We start from the raw sequence: 22,576 nt of genomic DNA on the forward strand, positions 1-22,576 counted from the left end.
AGCTGCAGACGTCTGTGATCTGCTGCCTTTTATATAGACACAGGTAACACTGTTTTTGCCGTGACAGTAAAACAGACGCTGATGTTTCCATTACTGACCGCGTCTCACATGTGTACAGGCGTGTAATAAAGCATGTTAGAAAAAGAAATCAACAGTTGAATCAGAAACATTAAGAAACGCTCTCTTTGAATTACAATACATGATGAACTTACGACGCCTTCATGTTTGTAACAGTAAACGCCTCCTTGACATTACACACAACCATGTGACCCAGCGTCAATGTAAATTGTTGGCTTTGTGATGAGATGCTTTCTGGCAGCGCATACTAAAGATTCTTAAAAAAAACCTCACTGCCAAGGTGAGTTTTTTTGTCAGTACTGAAAATGAGCTGGACACTAAACATGTTTACACTCGACTGATTTTTACGTTTGTCATTTATTGACTGCAGTTTCAGTTTGGGGGCTTTTCTCTCTATGCAAATGTAATGTGCTCGTCTTCTTTCCCCGTTCATGAAAAGCAGAAGGACTTTCTTTCACTTCATGTTATTTAAGACAAAGAACATTCCTGTGACTCAGAAATCGGTGTCCTATCCAGACGCCGGCCTACAGGCCCCCGTGGTGTTGTTTCATTCTCCACACCAATGACCTCTCACTTGAGGTCAGTTCAAGTGCTTTGTACATCATCTCTGTTAGAAGCAGCAGCAGCAGCAGCAGCAGCAGCAGCAGCAGCAGCAGCAGCAGCAGCAGCAGCCCAGTAAAGTTACCCTTGAGGTCTCCCAGAACAACTTACACAAAACATTGATTTATTTGCAAATTTAGGAATAAATATCGGTGTCAGTATTCAGTAGGCGTAGGCCGGTATCCATGCATGTATGTGTGTGTGTGTGTGTGTGTGTGGATGCATAAAACAAAACTAAGTCACAAACCAGGTGCACATTCTGTATAGAATGAAATGTTTGCATTAACTGATCATTTCGTAATCGTCATATCAACACTTCTAAAGTGACGTGGCTCTCAAGAACTGTGTCACATTAAAATGTAAAAAGGGGTGAAGGTGACGTAACATAGTTCAAGGCCATGCTGGCCAAGTGGATTTGGATTTTATACTGATTTGAGGATATGATTCTGGTGTGTTTTCACTACTAATATGCATTCTTTTTGAAATGAAGCAGATAGAAATGCTCACACCTAACCATATTGATAACAAGGATATTACTATCAACACCCTCATTGGCCGTAGTGACATGTCAGTAAGACATTCTGGTTCATACATGTGTACAGTATTTGTGGTTCGCAGACAAACCGAGTGACTGGGTTGAAAAACCCCCGAACTCCAAGTACTGAAATAATGACACAAAGACGTGGATAGAGAGGGAAAACTCCTTTGTTTTTTTAAAAAGCATGAAAATAAGCAATTTGTTGTCGAAGCTTAGAAAGAGAAAAGCGACTGCTCCCCTACAGCCACATTACAGAGACCAAGCAGGACGAGCCCATCGCAGAAACACACCCATTCAAAGACAAAACCAATGGCAAACGAAACAAAAAACACAGAAGAATCATGGAAATCAAAGCACAGAGGGAAATGAGGCCTCGCGCGCCGAGACGACAAGCGTGAAGCATTATTACAGTACATGCGGCGACAAACGTTTCCGGCTGCGCCTGAACACCTGCGATCTTTGTGGCGTGAACTTCATGTGCGTTCCGTGGACAGTTCGTTGACCAGACATTTCAAAGAATGCATCAGGAAATACAGCGACAGGTCCCATTTGTAGAGGTCAAACTTAAGACACCAAAACAATGCACGCATCCTGCGTATAATATATAAGTGAAGAGTGAGTCATGTTTTGTTTTCCTCTCATAAAAGCTTCAGTCAACATATTTTCTAAATATTTTGCATTCAGGAATGTGGATACACTGATTATTTTGGTGTCTACGTTCTAATCATACACGTGTCAGATGAACAACACATTGGTTTCACTTCAGAGTGCATTCATGTCTTTTAAAACAACATTATTACAACCCATAACAGCAATTAAGACGGCAGGAAAAGCAGGAGATCAAGTGATAACGTGTAAAAGACAACAAAGTCCAAACTAGGGAGAGGTTGATATTGGTGGACAGGACATGGCCACAGGAGGACACTCTGAAATGTAATTATTTGAAATGTTCCAGAGCCATAACTGTGTGTTTTACAACACGACCCATATTTTGTGGCAGATTGAACTGAATTTTGTCTGAAAAACACCACATAAGGTAAAAATGTTTAGCGTGTATTAATGGACCCATAACAAATTTGATTTGCAATTTCCCTCCGATCTACAGAGCATTTATATGTGCTTTATCCTAAATGATGTCATAAACTTACTTCTCCCAGCATCAACAGTCAATGAGAAATGTGCCATCAAATAGCAGACGAGTACTATACTTTTAATTACTTAGTGCAGAAGTGTTAATATCATCACTCCTACATGACGACCCGAGTGATGAAGAACCTTCACAGACGGCATTCTAATAACGTAACATTGGTGACACCAACACAGAGCTGTTCTCTGAGTGGCAAAACAAAACAAATAAATCTGTAATGCAGGCCGAGTAGCAAAAAGACAAGTAATGGAGCTTAACATCTGAGTTCTGGTTTCCTCCTGTAAAGTTCACCTTTAACCTTTACATCCACCGGTCAGATGCTTTGCCATGAATGTCTTGTTGCTATTAAAATTGCAAAAATACAAAACACAGGGAAAAATGTATCGACACAGATTCTGAATTGTAAAACGGATCACTTCCTCCACATTTTACCTCTCACAAAAGAAGTCAGACAGAAGTGAGGCAGTACTGCTACTGCTCGGACCATTCGTCTCTCCCGCAACTTTCTCCACACTTATTAGTGAATTATTGATAATCGGTGTAACAAAAGACGCATTTTAAAAAGTTATAAAAATGAACTTATATTTCCTAAAATTGTACTCCCCCCCCCTTCCCACAAGCAATAACTTATGTACCCTAAGTAAATATTCTTAGAGAAACCCACTATTCACTACTGACATATAAACAGGAAGAATAAAACAAGTAAACAGATCCTGAAGAATCTAACAGGGGCTCAACTTCATTAAAAAAAATAAAATAAAATAGTGTCAAGTTTGACTCAAAAATGAACAGATACAAACCCTCGTAATTATCAGGGGACCTGTCGACTCAAACTGAACCCAAAATGACAGTTACATGCATAACAAAAGTCACTCACACATTCACACGGCTGCACTCCCATGACAATTATGATGCATATACCCTTGAATGACATTGACTGTAGCCTACTGTCCATATTGTGTCCCACTGACAGCACGGTGTATTCAGACAAGAAATGGACACAAACACTTCTGTGTGTTTCAAATATCACCTGTAAAAGCTCCCGGTGCCAAGACACAGTTCAAACACTATTGTAAACATGTTTCACCACACCGGCCATGGGAATTCAACTGTATCTGAAACCATCCACTGTACTTGTAATCCATATTTTATCAAAGAAAACACGCATCGCACATTTAAAGGTTGTAACAGTGGCATTCAGCACCTGAGAAGTTCACATGTCATGTTTTAAATTTGTGAAGAAAACGTCCCATCGGGCTAAAACAGAGCGGGCTCATGTCCATATATGGTGAACCCATTTCGTTGTGCACAGTTAAGGAGTGACAATAGATGTGTGTACCTATGTGTCATGCTAACTTGAGTGGGAGACAATAAGTAGCAGAAATGAAGACAAAAAAGTAATAGTTAAACAGAATTTAAATGTTAAAGTTTAATGGAAACTATAATGTAAATACACAGACTGTCTTTGATAGTTGTTTCATATGAATGTGTGCACCAACGTGCACGTGTTCCCAGTGCACCACCCATCATTATCATATCATAATCCGCTTGTAAACTTCATTTGTTTTCTTTTCTTAATTTGAGTTTTAACTGTGTACATTTGTCTACAACTGTGTTGAGTGTTTTGTATTTGCTGCGATTTTCCTGGATAAATAAAGGTTGAATAGAATAAAAGACATATAAAACTGACTAAAACCAACATTTTGAAGATAAGTAGTTTGCTGAATAAAGGACATTACCTAATTAAACTTATACTGTCCTAAAAGACAACTGTTGTGGCGCTTTTCAACCGGCACGGCACGGCACGGCACGGCACAACGTGGTTTGGATGCATGAAACTGCTGTGACAGTGTTTTATACGCATGTGACTAGTAAGTGACTAGTGACTTGTAAAGCAGTTACTTACGACGCACTGAATCAGTAGAATAGTTACACATGGTATCGGCACATTTCAGATCTAGTCACTATTATGTTAACCTACGAATTATTTATTTATTTGAACTGCAACCCTCGCGCAATTCATCCACATTTAATTTTTTTATTCACACAATCCACCCGCCCCGTGGATTATGTGCGGTGCCCGCGGCTGTAACCGCCAGCCGTGCATCTCTAACTAAAAAATCGAACTATCACCAATGAAACAAACGTGCCGAGTCATGCCGGGACTGTGGAGTGGAAAAGCATCATCAGAATCGCCTGCATCTCCTAACATTTAGACCTGCTTCCATATTTAACACAGTATACTGTGAGCACCGGCGTCACTGGGTCAACAGGGGACATGTTGCACTTTAGAAGCCTCGTGACATTCACAGTGACTAAACTCTGCCCTTTACAAAGTTTCAGTTCCAGTTTAGACTCCATGGCCAGTGCAGCTCTGTTAGATGCTCTGCTATCAGAGTATTACGTACACATTTAGTTATTTCTGGTGTCAGGCTGGCAGCAGAAGCAGCATGAGGAAGAGATAACTTAAGTTGACGCAATGTAGAGGGAAACAAAAAATGTCCCTGTATGGACAGTTTTAGTGTGTGACATTGACAGCATGGATTCTGTATATTTACCTAACACTGATAGGGCATTTTAAGTGTTGGTAACAGTTTATTTGCCCATGTAGGCAACTCGGCATGTATCACAAGGTGTGTGTGTGTGTGTGCTGCATGTGGGTCTTCAGGGGGTTTTGTCGTTGCTGTCACAAATGGCTGGGGCAACAGTTTGTGCTCTCACACACACAAACACTGGGCTGCATGCTTTTTTGTTGTCGGCTACTCAGATGTACTTACAGCACGGTGAGGGTTTTCTCTCCGGATAGACGTTACGGTTTGCTCACAAGCTGACAATAACTCTGGTGGAGGTTGTGATTGGAGGAACTCCTAGTGCGGCCAACGTAAGCGACATCACCCTCTGCACGTGGTGTGGTGGTGGTGTGTGTGTGTGTGTGTGAAGGTACATCGGCAGGATCTAGTCTCACATGCACAAATGCTTCTCCGGTGTGTACACTCAATGTGTGTTTCAGGCCAAAATGCATCTCATCAGGCATCCATTCTCAAGCAAGCAAGTATATCGAGCAGGTATATTAACGCTGTAAACTGATACCATTTCCTTCATGCATCAGCAAATCCTCAGTTCATACTTATAGACAAAAAAATGTCCTTCACCATAACATTTCCACCAATCATGGTCGAGAAAAAAAACATGCTCTAAGCATTTCATAACAATTGTCTTCTTTAGCTTCATCCCTTTATACAATAAATCTTGTTAGAAAGATACAATATATTATTAAACAGGCGTTGAACTCACTATAAAAAGTAATGTGGTGGCAATAGAAATTGTGTCATGTTGTTTTTCTGAATTTAGAAAGACTACTTTTAGTTCTATTTGTTTAAGAAAAAAAGACACTTGTCGAGGTTCCTGGGAGTGACGAGGGAGTCGTAAGGTGAATGACTGACAGCAGAACACAGGGACACAGATGTGCAGTGTAAAGGCTGGTCAGCAGCTGTACATTTCATTCTTATCACTTCCATTATGTATTCTTTCTTTCACTTTTTTCTTTTAACACAGTCACTAAAGAAGGAGGATCCAACAGTCCCTGAAGGTAAAGTCATCATACTTACACTACAGCTAAAACAGATCCAATAAAGGTGTGTGTGTGTGTGTAAAATGGCTACATGAAACAATTCACGGTAAATAAAAGTCTCTGTATTCAAGAGAGAGTGTAGGGGACGGGGAACGGAGTAAGTGTGTGTGTGTGTGTGTGTGTAAGAATATCTCTCTGGCTCTGAATTCCCTGCTCTTTTCCATCCCAGAGTTTCTCTTTTTTTAAAGAGCATCTCTGCTGTTGCTCTCATCTACCTACTGAACATCCATTCATCCGCTGAGCACTCCTCCACTCTTTCATTTCTCCATCACACTGTCCCTCGCAGACCTGCATTTTCCCCTCATAAGAGCCTCCATATTTGTAAACTCTCTCGATCCTTTCCTCGCCTATAGATCACTTGTCGTTCCTCCATGGCAGTATTTAAAAAAAACCCAACAACAACAAAAATAAAAACTAACTCGGATGGTCAGTCTAAGGCTCCTCTTCCCCAGTGGAAACAGCCAATCGCATGGCCACAGACAGGTGGTCAGTGAGGCCGGCCAACTGGGTGACAAAGCTGAAGTCCTCAATGTCCTGTAGGGGGCAGAAAAAAGAACCACTGTTATCAAACCATCAGTGGAAGTGGCGCGTGCGCGCACACACACACACACACACACACACACACGCACGCACGCACACACATGTTCGACATTCATGACTTGCGGGGACATTGCATTGACTTACATTCATTTCTTGGAGACTTACTCTAACCTTAACCACAATTACTACTGGCCTAATCCTAATCCTAACCCTAACCCTAACCTAACCTTAAAACATATCTTCACCTTAAAATGTAGTAATTTACGTTATGGGGACTTGCTTTTTGTCCCCACAAGGAGGACAAGTCCTCATAATGTGACTGTGTAAACAGGTTTAGGTCCCCACAACATTAGTAATACCTGGACACACACACACACACACATGTGCATCAGTGTCTTTAATGAAAGCCATCCTTCTGGGCAGCAGTGCCCTCTGTAGGCAGAAACAGTAATTCATTCTGTTGTACTCGTCAGAGTGGTTTATGAAGAGAAGACAGAAACATCTCATGATCTCCTGACAGAAGGTGCTGTGGCTTAGCTGGTCAAAGTGCCTGTCTTGTAAACAGGAGATCCTGGGTTCAAATCCCAGCAGTACCATTGGGAAACAGTCCTTTGACTTCTAAAGTAAGGCACGCAGGCACATCATTGCATTCAAGTGAGATATTACACCTATGGTCTTTTTGTTCAATGACAGTTGCTACATTCTGACACTAGGTGGCGTCACATAGCAGTGGTGTGAGTGGCACAGGGAGTGAGAAAGAGAAAAGATCGTCCCCCTTTTACTTATCTCCCCAGTCGCCGTTGTTGCATGTCATTGTTTTCCTTTGGGTTTTTCATTTGATTGTAATCCTTTGAACAAGCGGAACATTTTCCTGTGCGTTGAGGGGAACAGAAACATCCAGCTGTGCATCGTGCTGTTCAGGGAGATGTTACAAGGTTTGCGCTCTGATAGGCACTGACACCTTTAATAAGTGTGTGTCTTCAGCTGATCAGTCGACGACACACTTTGTGTCATCACAAAGTGACATGATACTTTAGTAAATGTTTTGTCTTTGGAGTTAATGTGCTGGAAAAAGGGACACACTTATTCCAGTGTAATTAAGGTGGCATGTGAAGTGATATTGTTTGTTTTAAGCTGCAAATTACATAATTTATGGTCTTTGGACCATTAATTGTTAATTATAAAGACTTCATTTTGCCAGCTTTCCCAGCTGAAGTAAAACCATACCAGTTTCCAGTCCTGCTGCAGGCCCTCGTCGCTGTAGAGGATGTAATCAATGCGGCGCCCGTTGCCCTTGAGTGGGATTTTCCTTCCCTTCTGACTGCTGGCAGGACATTGGCTCTTACTGGGAGGAAACACCACGTACTCCTTCCTCCCTTCCTCGTTCTCCATCACTCTGGCAGACACATGGTGCGGCGTGAGGATAAGTCAGTGACGTTTGGAGAGAAATACAGACAAAGACAACACATAAGGACAGTGCATGAAGCCATAAACATCCAAACACGGAAAACATGAAACAACATGGAGACCAAATGAGTGAGTCTTTAGAATTTCAAACCATGGAGTGCAGTGAAAGTTAGTCAGTGTACCTGACACAATAACTTAATCATTTCCTCCAAGACATTGGCATAATCCTGTCTTAATACAACGCAATGTTATTTTTCCTGAGTGAAAACAAAACAGACGTGTATTGTACTCACTTTTGTAAACTTTCAGGGGAGCTGACCTCGTCATCATAAAGGCCACTGGGATCCAGTAAAGTACCTGTGTTGATATCAAACATCATTTTTTTCCTTTCATTTCAGTGTCTCCTGACAGAAGAGACACCCAATTCATACAAAATGCCACTACTTTATGTCAAATGAAATATTATTGGAAAAATGACTGCATTCTTGGCATCAACATAGTCCAGTCCATGAGCTATGTTTTCCATCTTTTATTTATGGTTTTCTGATGATATTGATGTCCCCGTGAAACAATAGAATTTTCTAAACGGTGTCATCTTTTTATTATTAAAATGAACCTATTCTAGACACTTCTTAAACACATACATGAGTGCAACTTATTTAGTTGATTTAAGAGAATGCAGCATAAAATAAATAAACAACATGTACTGACAACATGATGTACTCTGTGGCTAATGAGGTGCAACCTTGACAACCTGTTTTCTATGCTGATTTATGAAGTACTAGGACTGAGCGCAGTCATGATAGGGCCCTTGCGTCCCCATGCAAGTGTCCCCACGCAAGTTCCCTGACCTCAATGTCTCCCTCACTCAACAGAAATAATAATAAATAATAATGTTATTAGAAATAATAACATATACATGTTCAGTGTCGGTCTGTTGTGTCACGTATGACGTTTGGAGGCAATCGGTCAATGTAGGGCGAAGTTATAGGGCACTTCCTGTTTTGTGGCGAAATGGCAGCTAAATTTAAAACGGCCGACTTCCTGTTGGTACAAGTTTGTGTCCGTAGACGTGTTCGGTGGTCGGTCTCATGTGTCACGTATGAAGTTTCGAGGCCATCGGTCCATAGAGGCCACCGAGTCATAGGGCACTTCGCGTAAAAAAAAAAGGGAAAGAAAACAAAAAGCAGAAGCTGTGTGAAAAGTGTGAAAGTGGTGGGTTAGGGATCTGCTCTTCTGGCCTCAGACGTCTTCATTCAGAGGCCGGAGAGCGCAGACTTTCACCTCTACAGTCTGCAGACCACGATTCACTGTCATCAGCTGCTGATATCAGACAGTCAGAGAGAGAGATGAGCTCCCAGAGATGCTTCTGACAGTGAGGATGTAAGGCCGATGTGTTTAAAGAGCTCCACATGGAAAGAGCAGCACTCCAGAGAGACTCCAGTCAATTGACATTTGGCAGCTCTTATTCAAAGTAGGCGTGTGATGTTTCAGCTGGTATTTTTATTATTTATTTTTCGGTACAAGTTTAAGATGACAAAGATGCCGAGTCTCACACTCTGGCAGTGGCTGCTGCCTGTCTGTCTGCCGCGCTACCTTCAGCTCATCTGGGAAAAAGTAGATAAACACAAGACGGCCTCTTTTAAGTGGTAAAAAAAAAAAAAGAGCCCAATTTCTCTGTCCTCATAAATTCTGACATCTGTAGTGTACGTCTGGGGAAGAAGATGAATGTTCATTCACACCGATCCACCCCACGTCTCCTAAAATACACGGAATGCCACAGTAAACTGTATATGTCGGGGTTTCTGGGTTCGTGGTTGACGTTTGCCATCAAACGAGAACTTGAACGCACCCTCAAACGAGAAATGTAAAGATTGTTGTTGTCGATTACCAATGAGTACTTAGTATTTTTTTTTGATCTTCGGTCGTGAGACTTTGGATCAGATGGACTCTGCTTTGCCAGTGATTTAAATGCAGCCTGAACTCTGTAGGTTTTGTGTGCATTTGGCAGGCAGGGTGGCGTCGCCGGAATGTTCCTGGAGCTGCATGCAAGCCTCAGCACATTTTCACAAAATCGTCAGCATTGTCAGTAAATCTGAATAGCTGGCAGCGCGGCTCGCTGCTCATCTTATTTGGCTGGTTATTGTGTTTCATTTATGCGTGATCTTCTTTGAATAAACATCACCTTCCTTTTTCTTTGACTTGTGTATTATTGTTCTATTCTTTCTCTGCTCTCCCTCTTTTCTCCTCCTGTAAAAGTGACAGGGTGGCAAAACGTCGGTGCCCGTATAAACAAGCCTTCCTCTAAATGAACCCTTTCACTCTCTCCTGCCCACACTGGTGCCTAAAATACCAGTGGCCTAAATAATCCAGACCAAAACCCTCCAGTCTTTACATCACTAAGGCCCATGTATCGGCACGTTGTACTGTGTGTGTGTGTGTGTGTGTGTGTGTGTGTGTGTCATCACCCTCACAGAAGGTGAATCCTGATTTAGCCACACAGAGGCTATAGCTTTAACGGGCTTGTCATAATGCAGTAATACATATTTGCTTAAGGATTTTCATGCGTGAACGCATGTTTATGTGCTTGAGGATCTACAGCGATGTGCGACGCCAGACTGTGTCCCTATAGAACATATATGGATGTACGTATATGTGTGTGTGTGTGTGTGTGTGCGTGTGTGATTACCCAGAGCCCACAGTTTATCCTCCCCTGGCCCCTGGCGACACGGATCCTTGTACTGAGTAAAAAGTGCATGCTGCTGCTCCAGCTTGTCCTCTGGAAAAAAATATAAAAGCACATCAGAACACAGAATGCATTCACATCAAACATTTTTAGAGATTAAAGAAAAAGGAAGAATGGTGACTTCTTATGTAACTGTGAATCAACTGCATTGATTCTGCGATGTTTAAAGTAGGGATAAGCAATTAATGTCACCATGGTGCGGGATTTTAACGTGGAAGTTGCAAAATTACATTATTTCATTTTACCAATGTCCATCATTAATTAATGTTGTGATTGTTTTCTTTGTGAATCAATCAGTTGTTTGGCTCTTGAAATGTTAAATGAAGATGGTGAAATACATCAGTCGGTATTTATAAACCTCAACGCGATGATATCCTCAAATGTTTTGTTTTGTCAACAGACTAAAGATACTCACTCCATTTCTGGATTCTTTGGTATGGAGGAGCAAACCAACCTAAAAACCCACTCACGGAGAATAGCTTGTGATTTATTTAATAATTGATTTACCATAAATAAATAGATTTATTTGCAGCTCTGTATTTCAAGCTTTTTACCGATAACAACACATATTCATATTTCATTATTTCCCACTGTGGAAAGCCTGTGGGTGGTCTGAGACTGGATCTAATGATTGATATTGTACATTGCAGAGACGATGATGAAATGCGAAGCCTCCATGTGTTCGGCGCGTGAACAGAATAGAAGAGAATATCCTTGTCTGACCCACATACCCGAGGAGCAGTTATCAAAGTTGAGATCTCCCAGGATGACATCAAAGGCCACCAGGTCCTCCAGCACCTTCTCGCCTTCAGGCATTTGGGACGAAGACTGACGAAACTCGGCTCCCCACCGGAGCAACAGGTCCAGCTGCTCACAGCGTACGGCAGCGTCACCTGATAAATGGCCCATGTGCGTGTAGTAAAGGAAGGGAGGAGGCAGGGAGAAAGGAGGAGGGGGGGAGACAGAAATTCATGTAAAATGCTTGGCTGAAAGTCAAAGTCACCTAAAATGATCTAAAGGGAAGAAAGTAATGGAGGAGCAGTTTAAGAAAAATGGTGAAATAAGCATCTGATACATGATAATATAATATTTCAATATAGGACACAATATAATATAAGTCAAATTATAAAGACATATGTCATCTTTTTAATTAGTGCCCTGATTTGAATTATTATTGTTTGAGTACTGGACAATTAAACTGTACATTTACACTATACAATTATTTTGAATATCGTTCACACTGAAGCTTATGAACACAGGAGGTTTTGTCTGTTTGATGTTTTTGTGGGACGATATTAAATGACAGAATTGGAGCAAGCCCCTCAATCTTATCTGGCAATGTTTCTATTATACTTAGAAATAAATCCATAGTTCTTGTTTGTTTATTTATTCACTTATAACACCATAACATTTGCAGTTCCATCATCTTGCTAAAGAAATTGCTACCATAAAGGCAAAACAGCACATATTCATTACTGACTTGTGATGGGCCGTGGTATAAGCCAACAGGAAATAACAGTATGTGGGGCCTCAGTCTTATTCATAAACGGTAACTTGATCTGTTTCTTTTAACTGTTTTGAACTCTTCTTTCCTTGTCTTCAGCTGCCGTTTCATCACAACTGCATGTTTTTGAACGGACTGGGTCGCGAACCCAGGTCTTATTGGCTGCAAGGCAACAGTGTGAACCACTGTACGATGTGTGGCCCTTACTTTATTATGTTTATCATATTTTAGTGCATCGTTCAGTGCACTTTTTTTCTTTTTTTTTTTTCCCTTTGGCAAAGTTTGCCTCTGTCCACTCCTGCCAGAAAAGAATCAGATAAATTGGAAGTGAAGAGCGAAGGGAGGAGGTGTCTGGAGGGAGGAGGTGTGTGAGAGAGAATCGTAGCGAGAGTGAGAAACAAAGAGGTGTCAAGATATTGGTGGGTGAGTGGGTGGCTTTGGCTTTGATTGCTCTCGACTACGGCGCAAGTAGATGCGTAATGTCATGTGTTACCTTTTTTTTTTCCCTCTCTCTGTTGTGATACTGCGGAGGCGTGTTTGCTGTACAGTTACCTATGTGAATAAAGAGTGTGTGTGTATGTGCACGCGTCTTTCATCTTGGCTCTGTGTGTGTAAACTGTGTGTTCATTTGTGACGAAAACAAAAAGTGAATGCAGCGACAGAACACCAAAGTAACACTGTCCTCGACATAATGTCAAACGTGAATATTCAATTTAGTATTTAGTAGACAAAAGTATTCACACATTTGTCCTTTATCACAAGAGAGATAAGCAGTGTCTCCAAGTGTGGACAGGCTTTGGACATTGTGGTGCTTTAATAATGTGTGTTTTGCAGTGCTTCCACATCCAGTGTGGCCCAGTTTTAGACCACAATTAGTGCAATAGAAAATACACATTTGAATATATTTGAAATCTGTACATAAAAGTGGGAGTCAGAGGGATTGCTCTACCAAAAGTGACCCAGAACTTCTGGAACTGGGTCACACTTATGGGACATTTTCATTGGTTGCTTCCGGAGCTGGGACTCACAAGGATGTAGCTCAAAGAGTGGCTTTGACGTTTGATGCCCTGCTGCAGTCCCCAAGTCAAAAATGTCCTTTACAAGACACTGAACACCAGATTGCACCTAGAACGAGCTACTAGAAAAGCACTTTATACTGTAAATACACTCCATTGATCCAAAGGTTGAACAATGTTATTCTGTGGAGTTTCACTGAAGACTCTCTTATATTGTGTCAATTTGTTACTTGAACACACACACATATATATATATATATATATATATATACATACACATATATATGTGTATATATATCTCTTTTTTTTATATTTATTATTTTTCTTTATATGTATATTTATACACAATTTTTTATACACTTGTTTCCTGCCTCCAGTGCACTTCTTGAATGTGTTCAGTTTTCCTAATCAGACCAGAGTTGGAAATATAGCTGTGCTACAAAAAATCTACTGGCCACAGGCTTCAACATGACAAATGTTAGCGGCGTACACCGCTCCAAGTGCTGCTTCCATGATGGTGTTGAAAATGACAGAGGCACAAAAGAAATGCCACTCTCTGCTGACTGGGGCAGGGCCAAACAAAACAAAATCACTTCCTCGCCTGAGCAAGATTGGATGTCAGTTTGAATAATGACGTGAAATGAAATGGAAATGCAGTTTTGAATATCAGACGGCTAAAGGACACAGTCTGTCCTCGGAAGTATTAAATAATAATCATTTACTAAACTTTTCATGGCACAAACATCTTATATTTACTTTAAATATTTACAACATAAATAAGAAAATACAAACTTCTATACTTAAAATACATGAAGAAGTATTTTTTTGTCTAAAATTGTCTTAAAGTGACACCATAAATAGTGATCAAAAGTGTGGATGTATCAGGAGTAATGTTAAAGCATAGTTTCTTGCAGTTGCCATTCTCCTTAAAAAAGCACTTTTCTCCCTGTAAAATTGAGTTTTAGGAAAGTATGTACAGGACATTCTAAAACTAAGACTTACTGTGTGTGTGCAGAGTAAACAACTTCACGTCAGAGCCTCTAACTTTCAGCGTGAAGCATTTAAAATGCCAACGTAGTCATTTATTAGTTATTTTAAATTTTTTTAAAAAAAGGCAAAAATCAGACTTTATGTAGAAATTCAGAAACTGCTTTTCTCTGCAGTGTTTTAAATTCAAAACCGCTCAGTTCCTTTGTACTGCAAATGACTGTTTACATGGTTTACTGTGAAAACAAGGCTTATAAGGGATCATTATGAATGTGGATGGTGTATTTCTATAACAATTACCCTGCAATCAGGTTCAACATCATAAAACAAAAAAAAGACAAAAATAGTCCGTTTAAAAAGGGATTTTAGCACAAAAGTATATCTATTTTTGTAGGAATGGACGAGTATGGCATACGGTGAATATTTCATGCTTGTTCGGTTGTCTGACAACACTGACAAATGCATTTGCCTGCACGGTGTAGGTGACCACAGGGAGCAGGAGACAATAATCCAGCACAGCTTTTCTCATTAAACTGTAGGTATGTTGAATATTTCAAGTAATAAAGAGGCCGTCCGCCTCACTTCTTCACTCTTACTAGACGCTGCCTCTGACGAGCAGTTTGGTTATTGGCTGTGGGCAAAGAGAGCAAAGCAATGATTTAGCTTCGACAAGTTGCAATACATCTGAGGCACTCAGAGGGAGGATGAGTTAAAATGCCTTTAATATTTCATGGCTATTGAAATCAACAGTAAAAATACGTCTGCAATACTGTTGATCGCTGGAGCCAAAGGCTGCTTGACCGGGATTCATGTGGTACCAAACTTTTAGCTGAAGGTTGCGATGGAACCTGAATAGACTGTCCTTTATATGACATGTATTGGCTGTGTTTGTAAGGCCTGAGAGTGCTTAGTCTCACCATTGTCAGTCATAAGACAAAGTTCAGTATCAATGCACCCACTGCTTCTTTAAATATGTGTATTATTTGTACCTAATACAGTCTTCTGCAATCCTTGGTCTATCGACGCAAACCAAACTGGTCATCCTCCTCTTACTGTACCTCGAGCATCAACAAGGCATTAACAGAGGATTGCCGCTCACTTTTCTGAGACAGTTGTGCATAAGTATCCTATTAGATCAGTTTCTGAAAGATCAGCTCGCCTGACACCAACAAACGTGCCGCGTTCAGTCATGGGACCCAAAATAAATACAGTACATCTCTGCTATTGCAATCTCTATGTGAATGATCTTGGTATAAAAACACTTGTGAGATTCCATCAGACGTGTAAGCATCAGTGAAGGTGTCACTGTGTCAGAGTAAACGTGACAAAAATGGTATTGTTGGTCTCTGTGGAGTCATGTCTGCTGCAGATGTTTGTTTATTTTATTTATTTACATTCACATCGGGCTGATTCTCTGCTGATGGTGTTTTCTTACACCTGACCGATTGTTTTTTTTAACTGTGTTTGGTGATTTTATGAGTTTGTTGCTATGTGCTAGGGTGGCCCCAGTCTGATGCTCACATTCAAACTTCAGTGCTGTGACTGGCTGATTAGATATTTGCCTTAACAAGAACTTGAATACCTGAAGAAGTGGCCGGCAAGTGTATGCAGTTGATTACATCGCGTTGCATCATAGATCTCGTACGCTCGCGATAAAGGTTTCTCGTATACAGCTAAAGAATCAGGTCTCTGTGGCCCCTACTCCTCCACCCCCACCATTCACAACCCCCAAGGCTTGATGTGTGATGTATTTTTAGTCCTACACTGCTATATTTAGACATGTGAGAAATGTAGGAGCAGCTCAGAATAGCAGGAGAAAGGAGGGGACACGTGTCTTTGGTAAAAAATGAGGAAGGCATCGACCGGGGGCTTTAAATAGGGCTGTGACGCCTGAAACAGCTTGAACCAGTCACCATGGGAACAGCAGGAAGATGCATGCAGTGGTTTTGATTCACCCATTTATCTAGCTAGCGCTATCTAAACACACACACACACACACACACAAAAACAAGCACACAGTCGTAGCCGTTCGCTATATAGCGAGCGCAGGGGAGGAAAAGCAGAACATTACTGATCACTGTACCTTCTATGGCGTGAAGATGAGTACACGTGAGGTATCCGACCACCCTTTGCTCCTGATGGGAGGTGCCCACGTGAACCTGCAGGGGAACCAGAGACAAACATGACTTAATGTCACTCGGCTGTTCAAAAGAGAAACATCAAAGCCCTCATAACAAGAGAGCATGTGAGGTGAAAGTCCACTGATCCCTGTGGGACAAACACAGACATTACTGTTTCATATCATTGAATATCAAAAATGTTTAAATAGCTTTCACATAAAACTATACTGTGCATGGCGTTTGCATGTTCTCCCCGTGTGTGTGTGTGTGTGTGTGTGTGTGTGTGTGTGTTTTCTCCGGGTTCTACGGCTTCCTTCCCACAGTCCAAAAACATGGGAAACTGAACACTCTAAATTGACCATAGGTGTGAGTGTAAGCGGTTGTTTGTCTATGTGTGTGGCCCTGTGATGGCCCAGTGGTCCCCCGTGACCCTCGTGTGGAGGATAAAGCAGTAAAAGATGGACAGACGGATGGATGACACTACACAAAGCTGACGTGTGTACGCCGTAAGTGACAGCACACAATCTGCATCTATGAGAAAGTATCTAATACTCCTTTAGTGTAACACTGACGATTATTATTAAAGTCCATTGTGATCTCCGGCCATTAGCCATTCACATGTTACCTTGTATATGTGACTATAGGGACATTTGAATGGAATCCTCTCTGATTACTAATGTGATTGCAGGCTGTAATACAGCTAAAGAACGGTGAATTGCAGCGAGCACCTGCCGTCGACTGTGCGCTGTGCTGCCTTGCATGTTCAGAAAATGATGACTGATTTTTACTGATAATTATAGTTTATGGTCCAGTTGATTGAGTTGATTGGTTTATTCAGGCAGTCTTATTAGTCATCTCCTGCATTGCTGTCCAAGACTATTATCCACTTCCTCTCCTCGGGCTGACATAAACACATGGCTCTGAGGATTAAGGGAGACTATCACTATATGTCAATTAAATCAATTAAATTACGCCTTATCTGGCAAGACAACCGGCATGGACATATTCTGAATTTACTGATTAAAAAAAGAAAGAAATATTTGAGTAATTAGCAGTTGTAAACAATAACACTCCAACCAACCACTCCAGGATTATCCAATGTATGTATTTTGGATGCGGCGAAATGAACGGAGAATGCGCTGAGATGTACATTTTCCGATGCATCTTTCCGACCTTAATTTCTGAGCAGTGAGCCCGAGCAACGCTGTGATGAGACGAGCATCACTTAAGGTTTAATCAGAGAACTTAAGCACCAGTGTGCACCAAGGAAAGAGGACACACATAGCGAGGCAAGAGGCTGGTGGGTGGCTGCAGACTAATGATGAGGAGGAGGTGGAGGAGGTGGATGAGGAGGAGTGAAGGGCTGCAGAGAAAGGGATACAGTGATTGTGGGATGGTTAGTTTGAAGTGGGCAGATGTCTGGGTGGAGTAGCTCCATAACAAGGCAGAGTACACGATGTTAAAAGACAGCGTTGAAGCAGCCTTGCTCTTAGTGTACTGCCGCTCCATCCTCACAACCAAGGAGGGATTTTTTTTTTTTTTTAGTGAAAGTCAGCAATCAATATACCACTTAATCTAAGTAACACTGCATCATTTTTATTTAGACCGTCGACTTTTGCCAGCTGAAATTCAACATGCCGCTGATCCAATTAATGAAGGCTTTTACGTCTGACGTTCTAAAAGCTTGCCGTCTCAAAATAATCCTCTGACAAACATGAAAATGACACTTTATCTTTCAGTCTGTCGTTCTGAATTTTTTGTATCCGACAGGAGAACAGCGTGTGCGTCGGTACACCGTTTTGTGCACGCGGTTTAGAGCCATACAAGTCAGTAGAAGTGGTCAAGCGACCACTTATGGCTGCTGTCAGGGAAATGTCAAAATTCAGCTTTATAGCACGGATCTGCAGTTGTTGCTCAGTGGTGTGGGTCTGTCTGTGTCAGAGGTTTCACGGTAAATCAAGGAGAAACGTTTCCACTCTCCCACAACACTTCTATCCCATCAGGAGCCAGAACCCCATAAATAAATGATCCACTTTTATGCCACCATTTTTGATCATCATGTTAATGTGGTCTCAGTGACTCCATTAGCCACAAATTGACAGTGATTTAAGTGGAGCAGAGACACACAGACAGCAGGAAGGAAAAGCAAAGGTTGTTGCCATTTTCAATTTAAATTTAAATTGATTTTGTGGTTTGTTTATTTTTTGATTGTGTTCACCCTCACCTTTATCCTCTTTCACTGCCTATTTACATAATGCTTTAAGACGCTGGCCGTGTACTAACTGACAGAGAATTTAAAATGTCCTATTGTGAAGATCTGCAACTATGCAAATTATACCGGTGCACCTACATGGGAACGTGCAACTACCAGTGCAACCAACTCTGCCATGTGACTAACCACACGCTCCTGCAGTGAAATGAATGATGCATGTGGTCAGACAAGTGAAAGGGAGCAGCAGAAAATGAGCGATGAGAAAACATAGTTAAGTAGAGACCTACAGACAGGATAAGAGTTAGATGGATTCATGAGTCTTGATTTATCCGCACATATAATCATACGTTTGGGGAGGAAAAAGAATAAAAAAAAACAAAACAAAGTTGAATAAGCAGAGAAAATAAATGGACCCATAGAAGAAAAGAGGCCTGTACTTTCCAATTTAGTTTCCTAATTTCAAAGGGTTTCTGGCATTGTTCAGAAAGGCGTTTTGATCTGACATGCTACAGCAACCTTAGACTGACCTAAGCAACCAACCTTTGCTCAAACCCTCGAGCAGACCTTTGAAGAATACTGCAATGAGCACAGCTTTGACAGAAAGAATAATAGCCTCAATGTTTACGACGACTCTCCGACCAAAAACACAACCAAACACGCATCAAACAGACATCCAGCATGGAAGTGTTGTCAGAACTTGGAAAATGAAACTTGAAAACACGCTGAGAGCACAGTGACGTGATAAAAAATCACATTCCTGTCTATTGTGGACGCATCCATTTGGGTAGATGACAGATCAGCTGTAGGGGGAGTGGATTTCCACCGTGGAAACAGATGACTACATGGCTGTAATTAGCGTGGCGGCTGATAAATAATGTACAAAACCAAGCAAATAATAAAGTGAACACCTCCAGTCTGCACCTTTGACAGAGTGTGTACAATCGTGCAATTGTTTTCCTGGTGAGCAGTGAGGACAGCTTTTCAAAATGAATGGACTAATGATGAATGTGCTAAAGCTCTTGGTAAACAACTGTGCTGCCGTCGACCGTTGAAGTAAAACAGGAACACACTGGTCTGTTGTACATCATTAACAAAGTGATCATGCGTGTATTTTCATACTTGTATTTGTTACCTCTTTAGTATGTTGTTAAATCAACTCACTGAAAAGAAACTTCATTTAGACAAATAAAAGTGAAGGCCAAATGGAATCACTGTTTTGGCTTGGTAACCCTAATAAAAAGAGAATAAGCTGCAATAAGGCATTAGCCCACTTAGCCTGATTTTAATACTAGACGAGTACAGTACATAGGCCAAAGAGCAAAGCCTCACATTTCCCACTGAAGACGTGAAACACTCATTTATTTGCTCTTAAAGGAATGAGTATTTTGTGAAATGTATGCAATGCATTATCACAAGGTACGTCATTCTTCTGTACGTCAGATCAGCGAGGTGTACTGGTTTGTCGAGACCACGTATCTCTTTAGTACACTAGTTTTATGGGGTTTGGAAATTATTCAAATTTGTAATAATCCACCTCGTAAAAGTGTGTAAAGTTTGGCCTGTTTTGAAAATAACTGCTCTTTCACCCAGTATCTATCATGCTGTTGTTTGTTGTAATGTGGTCATTTGGCGCTTTAAAGACACTGCTAAGTCTCTTATCTCTGGAGAGCAAAGCCATTGTTATCTAACTCCTTTCTGAGCCATTTCCCAAAGTGTTAAATTACTACTACAACTATTAATATACTAAGTGTAATTAAAACCATAAATGTTAGAAACAGCGTCGAGCTGCGATGAAGTTATAAAAGCAATATTGCAGCCCATATTTGTTATTGGTACATGACTTTTATTCTTTCGTTGCTTTTTTATGTCGCAGTTTGAGTAAATCTGACCACAGGGGCCATTAAAATGTCATCTAATCATCTCATCATTTCTTTCTGCCTATCCCCCTGACTCTGTATTCATTACTTTCCTTTCTGTTGCTCCTTCTCTCTCTCCCTCTTCCTTCCTGCCTGCTATTGTCTCCAGCTGTATGCCAGGCGCTGTATGAATTTTTCAGGGGCTTATCTGTGCTTCAATAGGTGTGTGTTTGAAACTGAATAAAAAGCAGTGAGGGGGAACCTAATGTGTTTTGCCACGGACGAGAGCGGGACTTCTATTGTGTTCATAACGTCCGATGTATGCAGAAGATAAAGCTACTAATACATCTGTTGAAGCTCTGTGCGGTGATGACAGAAGAAGCTCAGGCTGGAGGTGATTTGTGAGCAAATGAGCTTCTGAATGAGTGAAAAAAAAAAAAAATCAACGGTTAATTACTGCATTTCTTCAAAATGCGCAAATGACTCGGAATGCAGGATACTGTATGTCTCAAGACACTTTACAAGCCACTGAGTGAGAACTGAGCGGAGCTGTAAATGAACCGTGAGGCGTGATTTCACATCGGAGGCAAGTCTCGTTTTTTAAAAGCCGTATTACGCCGGTGCTGTAGCTAATTACCTTAACTTCATCAGATGAGGGGTGAGTCAATCTTCACCCTGCATTACTCGCATGAGTTTGATCGCTTCACTTCAAAACCAAGCAGTCAAATTATTGTGATGACAGTCAGACAGCGGAAAAGCAGCGGGATGACACACAAGGGGTTTGACTGTCATTCCCACATGAAAGCATGAAAGCAGACATTTTTCTTTTTCTTTTCTTCTCCAGGAGACACAGTTTAGCTGAGGGTGTTGGACTTTGACAGATTCTACTTGTAGTTTGTGACTGGATTTGTTATCCAAACCTGAAGAAGAAAGAAAGTGCATGCAACAGAGTTTCCTCTTTATGACACACTGTCCATCACAGAACTGGTTCTAAGTCATTTGGGCCAGTTCGGGTCCAGTGTCGATGTATTTGTATTAACCGTAAGCTCAGTTCCAAGTTTAGCCTAATAATGTGCGACAGACTCATCTACTGCTGTGCTTGTTCACTCATGAATACATGTCATTTCAGGGTGAAGCATTTTCTGTCTTTTGTTGCTCGGCGTTTTTCTTACTGCTCTTGAAATCTGTGTATCGTATTGTACATTAATGCTCTACGTTGTCATGGAAACATGCAGCATCCGTGGCCTGTGGTACGTTTGCTCTGCGTCTCTGCTCCCATTCCTTCTTGCCAACACCTGTTGTTCAAGCATCACAGGTGTACAATTCTGGTTCTTAAAGATTGAATGTTCTGTAGAAGAATTTAAGCAGAGTAATTCAAATATTCGGCGTGGACTGTGTGAGGTCTATTTAATGCAGTTTTAAGCTTTCTAAATGTTTCATTTTGAATGTTTTTCCATTATTCTGACCCAAGTTGACTTACAGAAGTGAACAGAAATGGACCCTTAAAGTTGGAAGATAAGTGTTATTTATATAACCAACTATTAATGAACTTGGTGCATTGTTATTATTAAAAATACATTGTGGTACATTTACGTTTACATTTAAGCGACTTACAAGAGAGGAATAAGCTACATAAAGGAAGTCTTTGGAAAGAAATCCACTAGATAGGAACAGTGGACTGACAGAGGGTGAGAGAGCAGAAGGACATCGTGCAGGGGAGGGGGTAAAAGTAAGATGCTCTTGGAAGAGCTGGGTCTTCAAGAGCTTCTTGAAGATAGACAGGGACGCCCCTGTTCTGGTAGCGCTCGGTATGACGATGCCTCTGGTATTTAAAGCTGTTTTGCAATAAGGTCTCTTTGGCATAGGGGACACAGCAAAAAAATTTGTGTCAATAAACTGAATCGACCCCGACAGTGAACAAAGGTCCTTTTGGTCATTAACGGTCAGAAGTAGATTTTTTTTTTTTGAGGTGGGGGGGGAATTCTCCTATTGATTTCTTTTGTATTCATCCTAAAATTGAGTGTGTCCCTGTTTAGAAGCCTAATCCGTGACGCATTTGGACACACACACACACGCACATGCACACACACACTTCAACCATGCACTTAGCAGTTTGAAATAATTATAAGAGGATAAATGTTGAGACTGAAAAGCTTTAATTATGGAGCCAGCACTGCATGGCTCTCTCTTTAGG

At 41.1% G+C, this 22,576-nt stretch overlaps 1 protein-coding gene and 1 non-coding gene across 2 annotated transcripts in view; one reads left to right on the forward strand and one right to left on the reverse strand.

The window, feature by feature from the left end:
- Window positions 1-1,365: 1,365 nt before the first annotated feature.
- Window positions 1,366-22,576, reverse strand: part of smpd3 (sphingomyelin phosphodiesterase 3) — a 50,517-nt gene continuing 29,306 nt past the window's right edge. Inside the window, exons 5-10 of the mRNA XM_044036438.1 lie at window positions 16,278-16,353; window positions 11,419-11,580; window positions 10,631-10,720; window positions 8,235-8,298; window positions 7,762-7,930; window positions 1,366-6,528 (exon numbers count right to left, since the gene is read on the reverse strand). Coding sequence (XP_043892373.1) covers window positions 6,427-6,528; window positions 7,762-7,930; window positions 8,235-8,298; window positions 10,631-10,720; window positions 11,419-11,580; window positions 16,278-16,353 — 663 coding nt within the window. The 3' untranslated portion in view covers window positions 1,366-6,426. The remainder of the gene's footprint in view (window positions 6,529-7,761; window positions 7,931-8,234; window positions 8,299-10,630; window positions 10,721-11,418; window positions 11,581-16,277; window positions 16,354-22,576) is intronic.
- Window positions 7,057-7,130, forward strand: trnat-ugu. Its single transcript has one exon. It is a non-coding gene; the product is annotated as a tRNA-Thr (tRNA).

This window comes from Solea senegalensis, linkage group LG10, assembly GCF_019176455.1.
Source record: "Solea senegalensis isolate Sse05_10M linkage group LG10, IFAPA_SoseM_1, whole genome shotgun sequence".
Taxonomy (NCBI): Eukaryota; Metazoa; Chordata; class Actinopteri; order Pleuronectiformes; family Soleidae; genus Solea; species Solea senegalensis.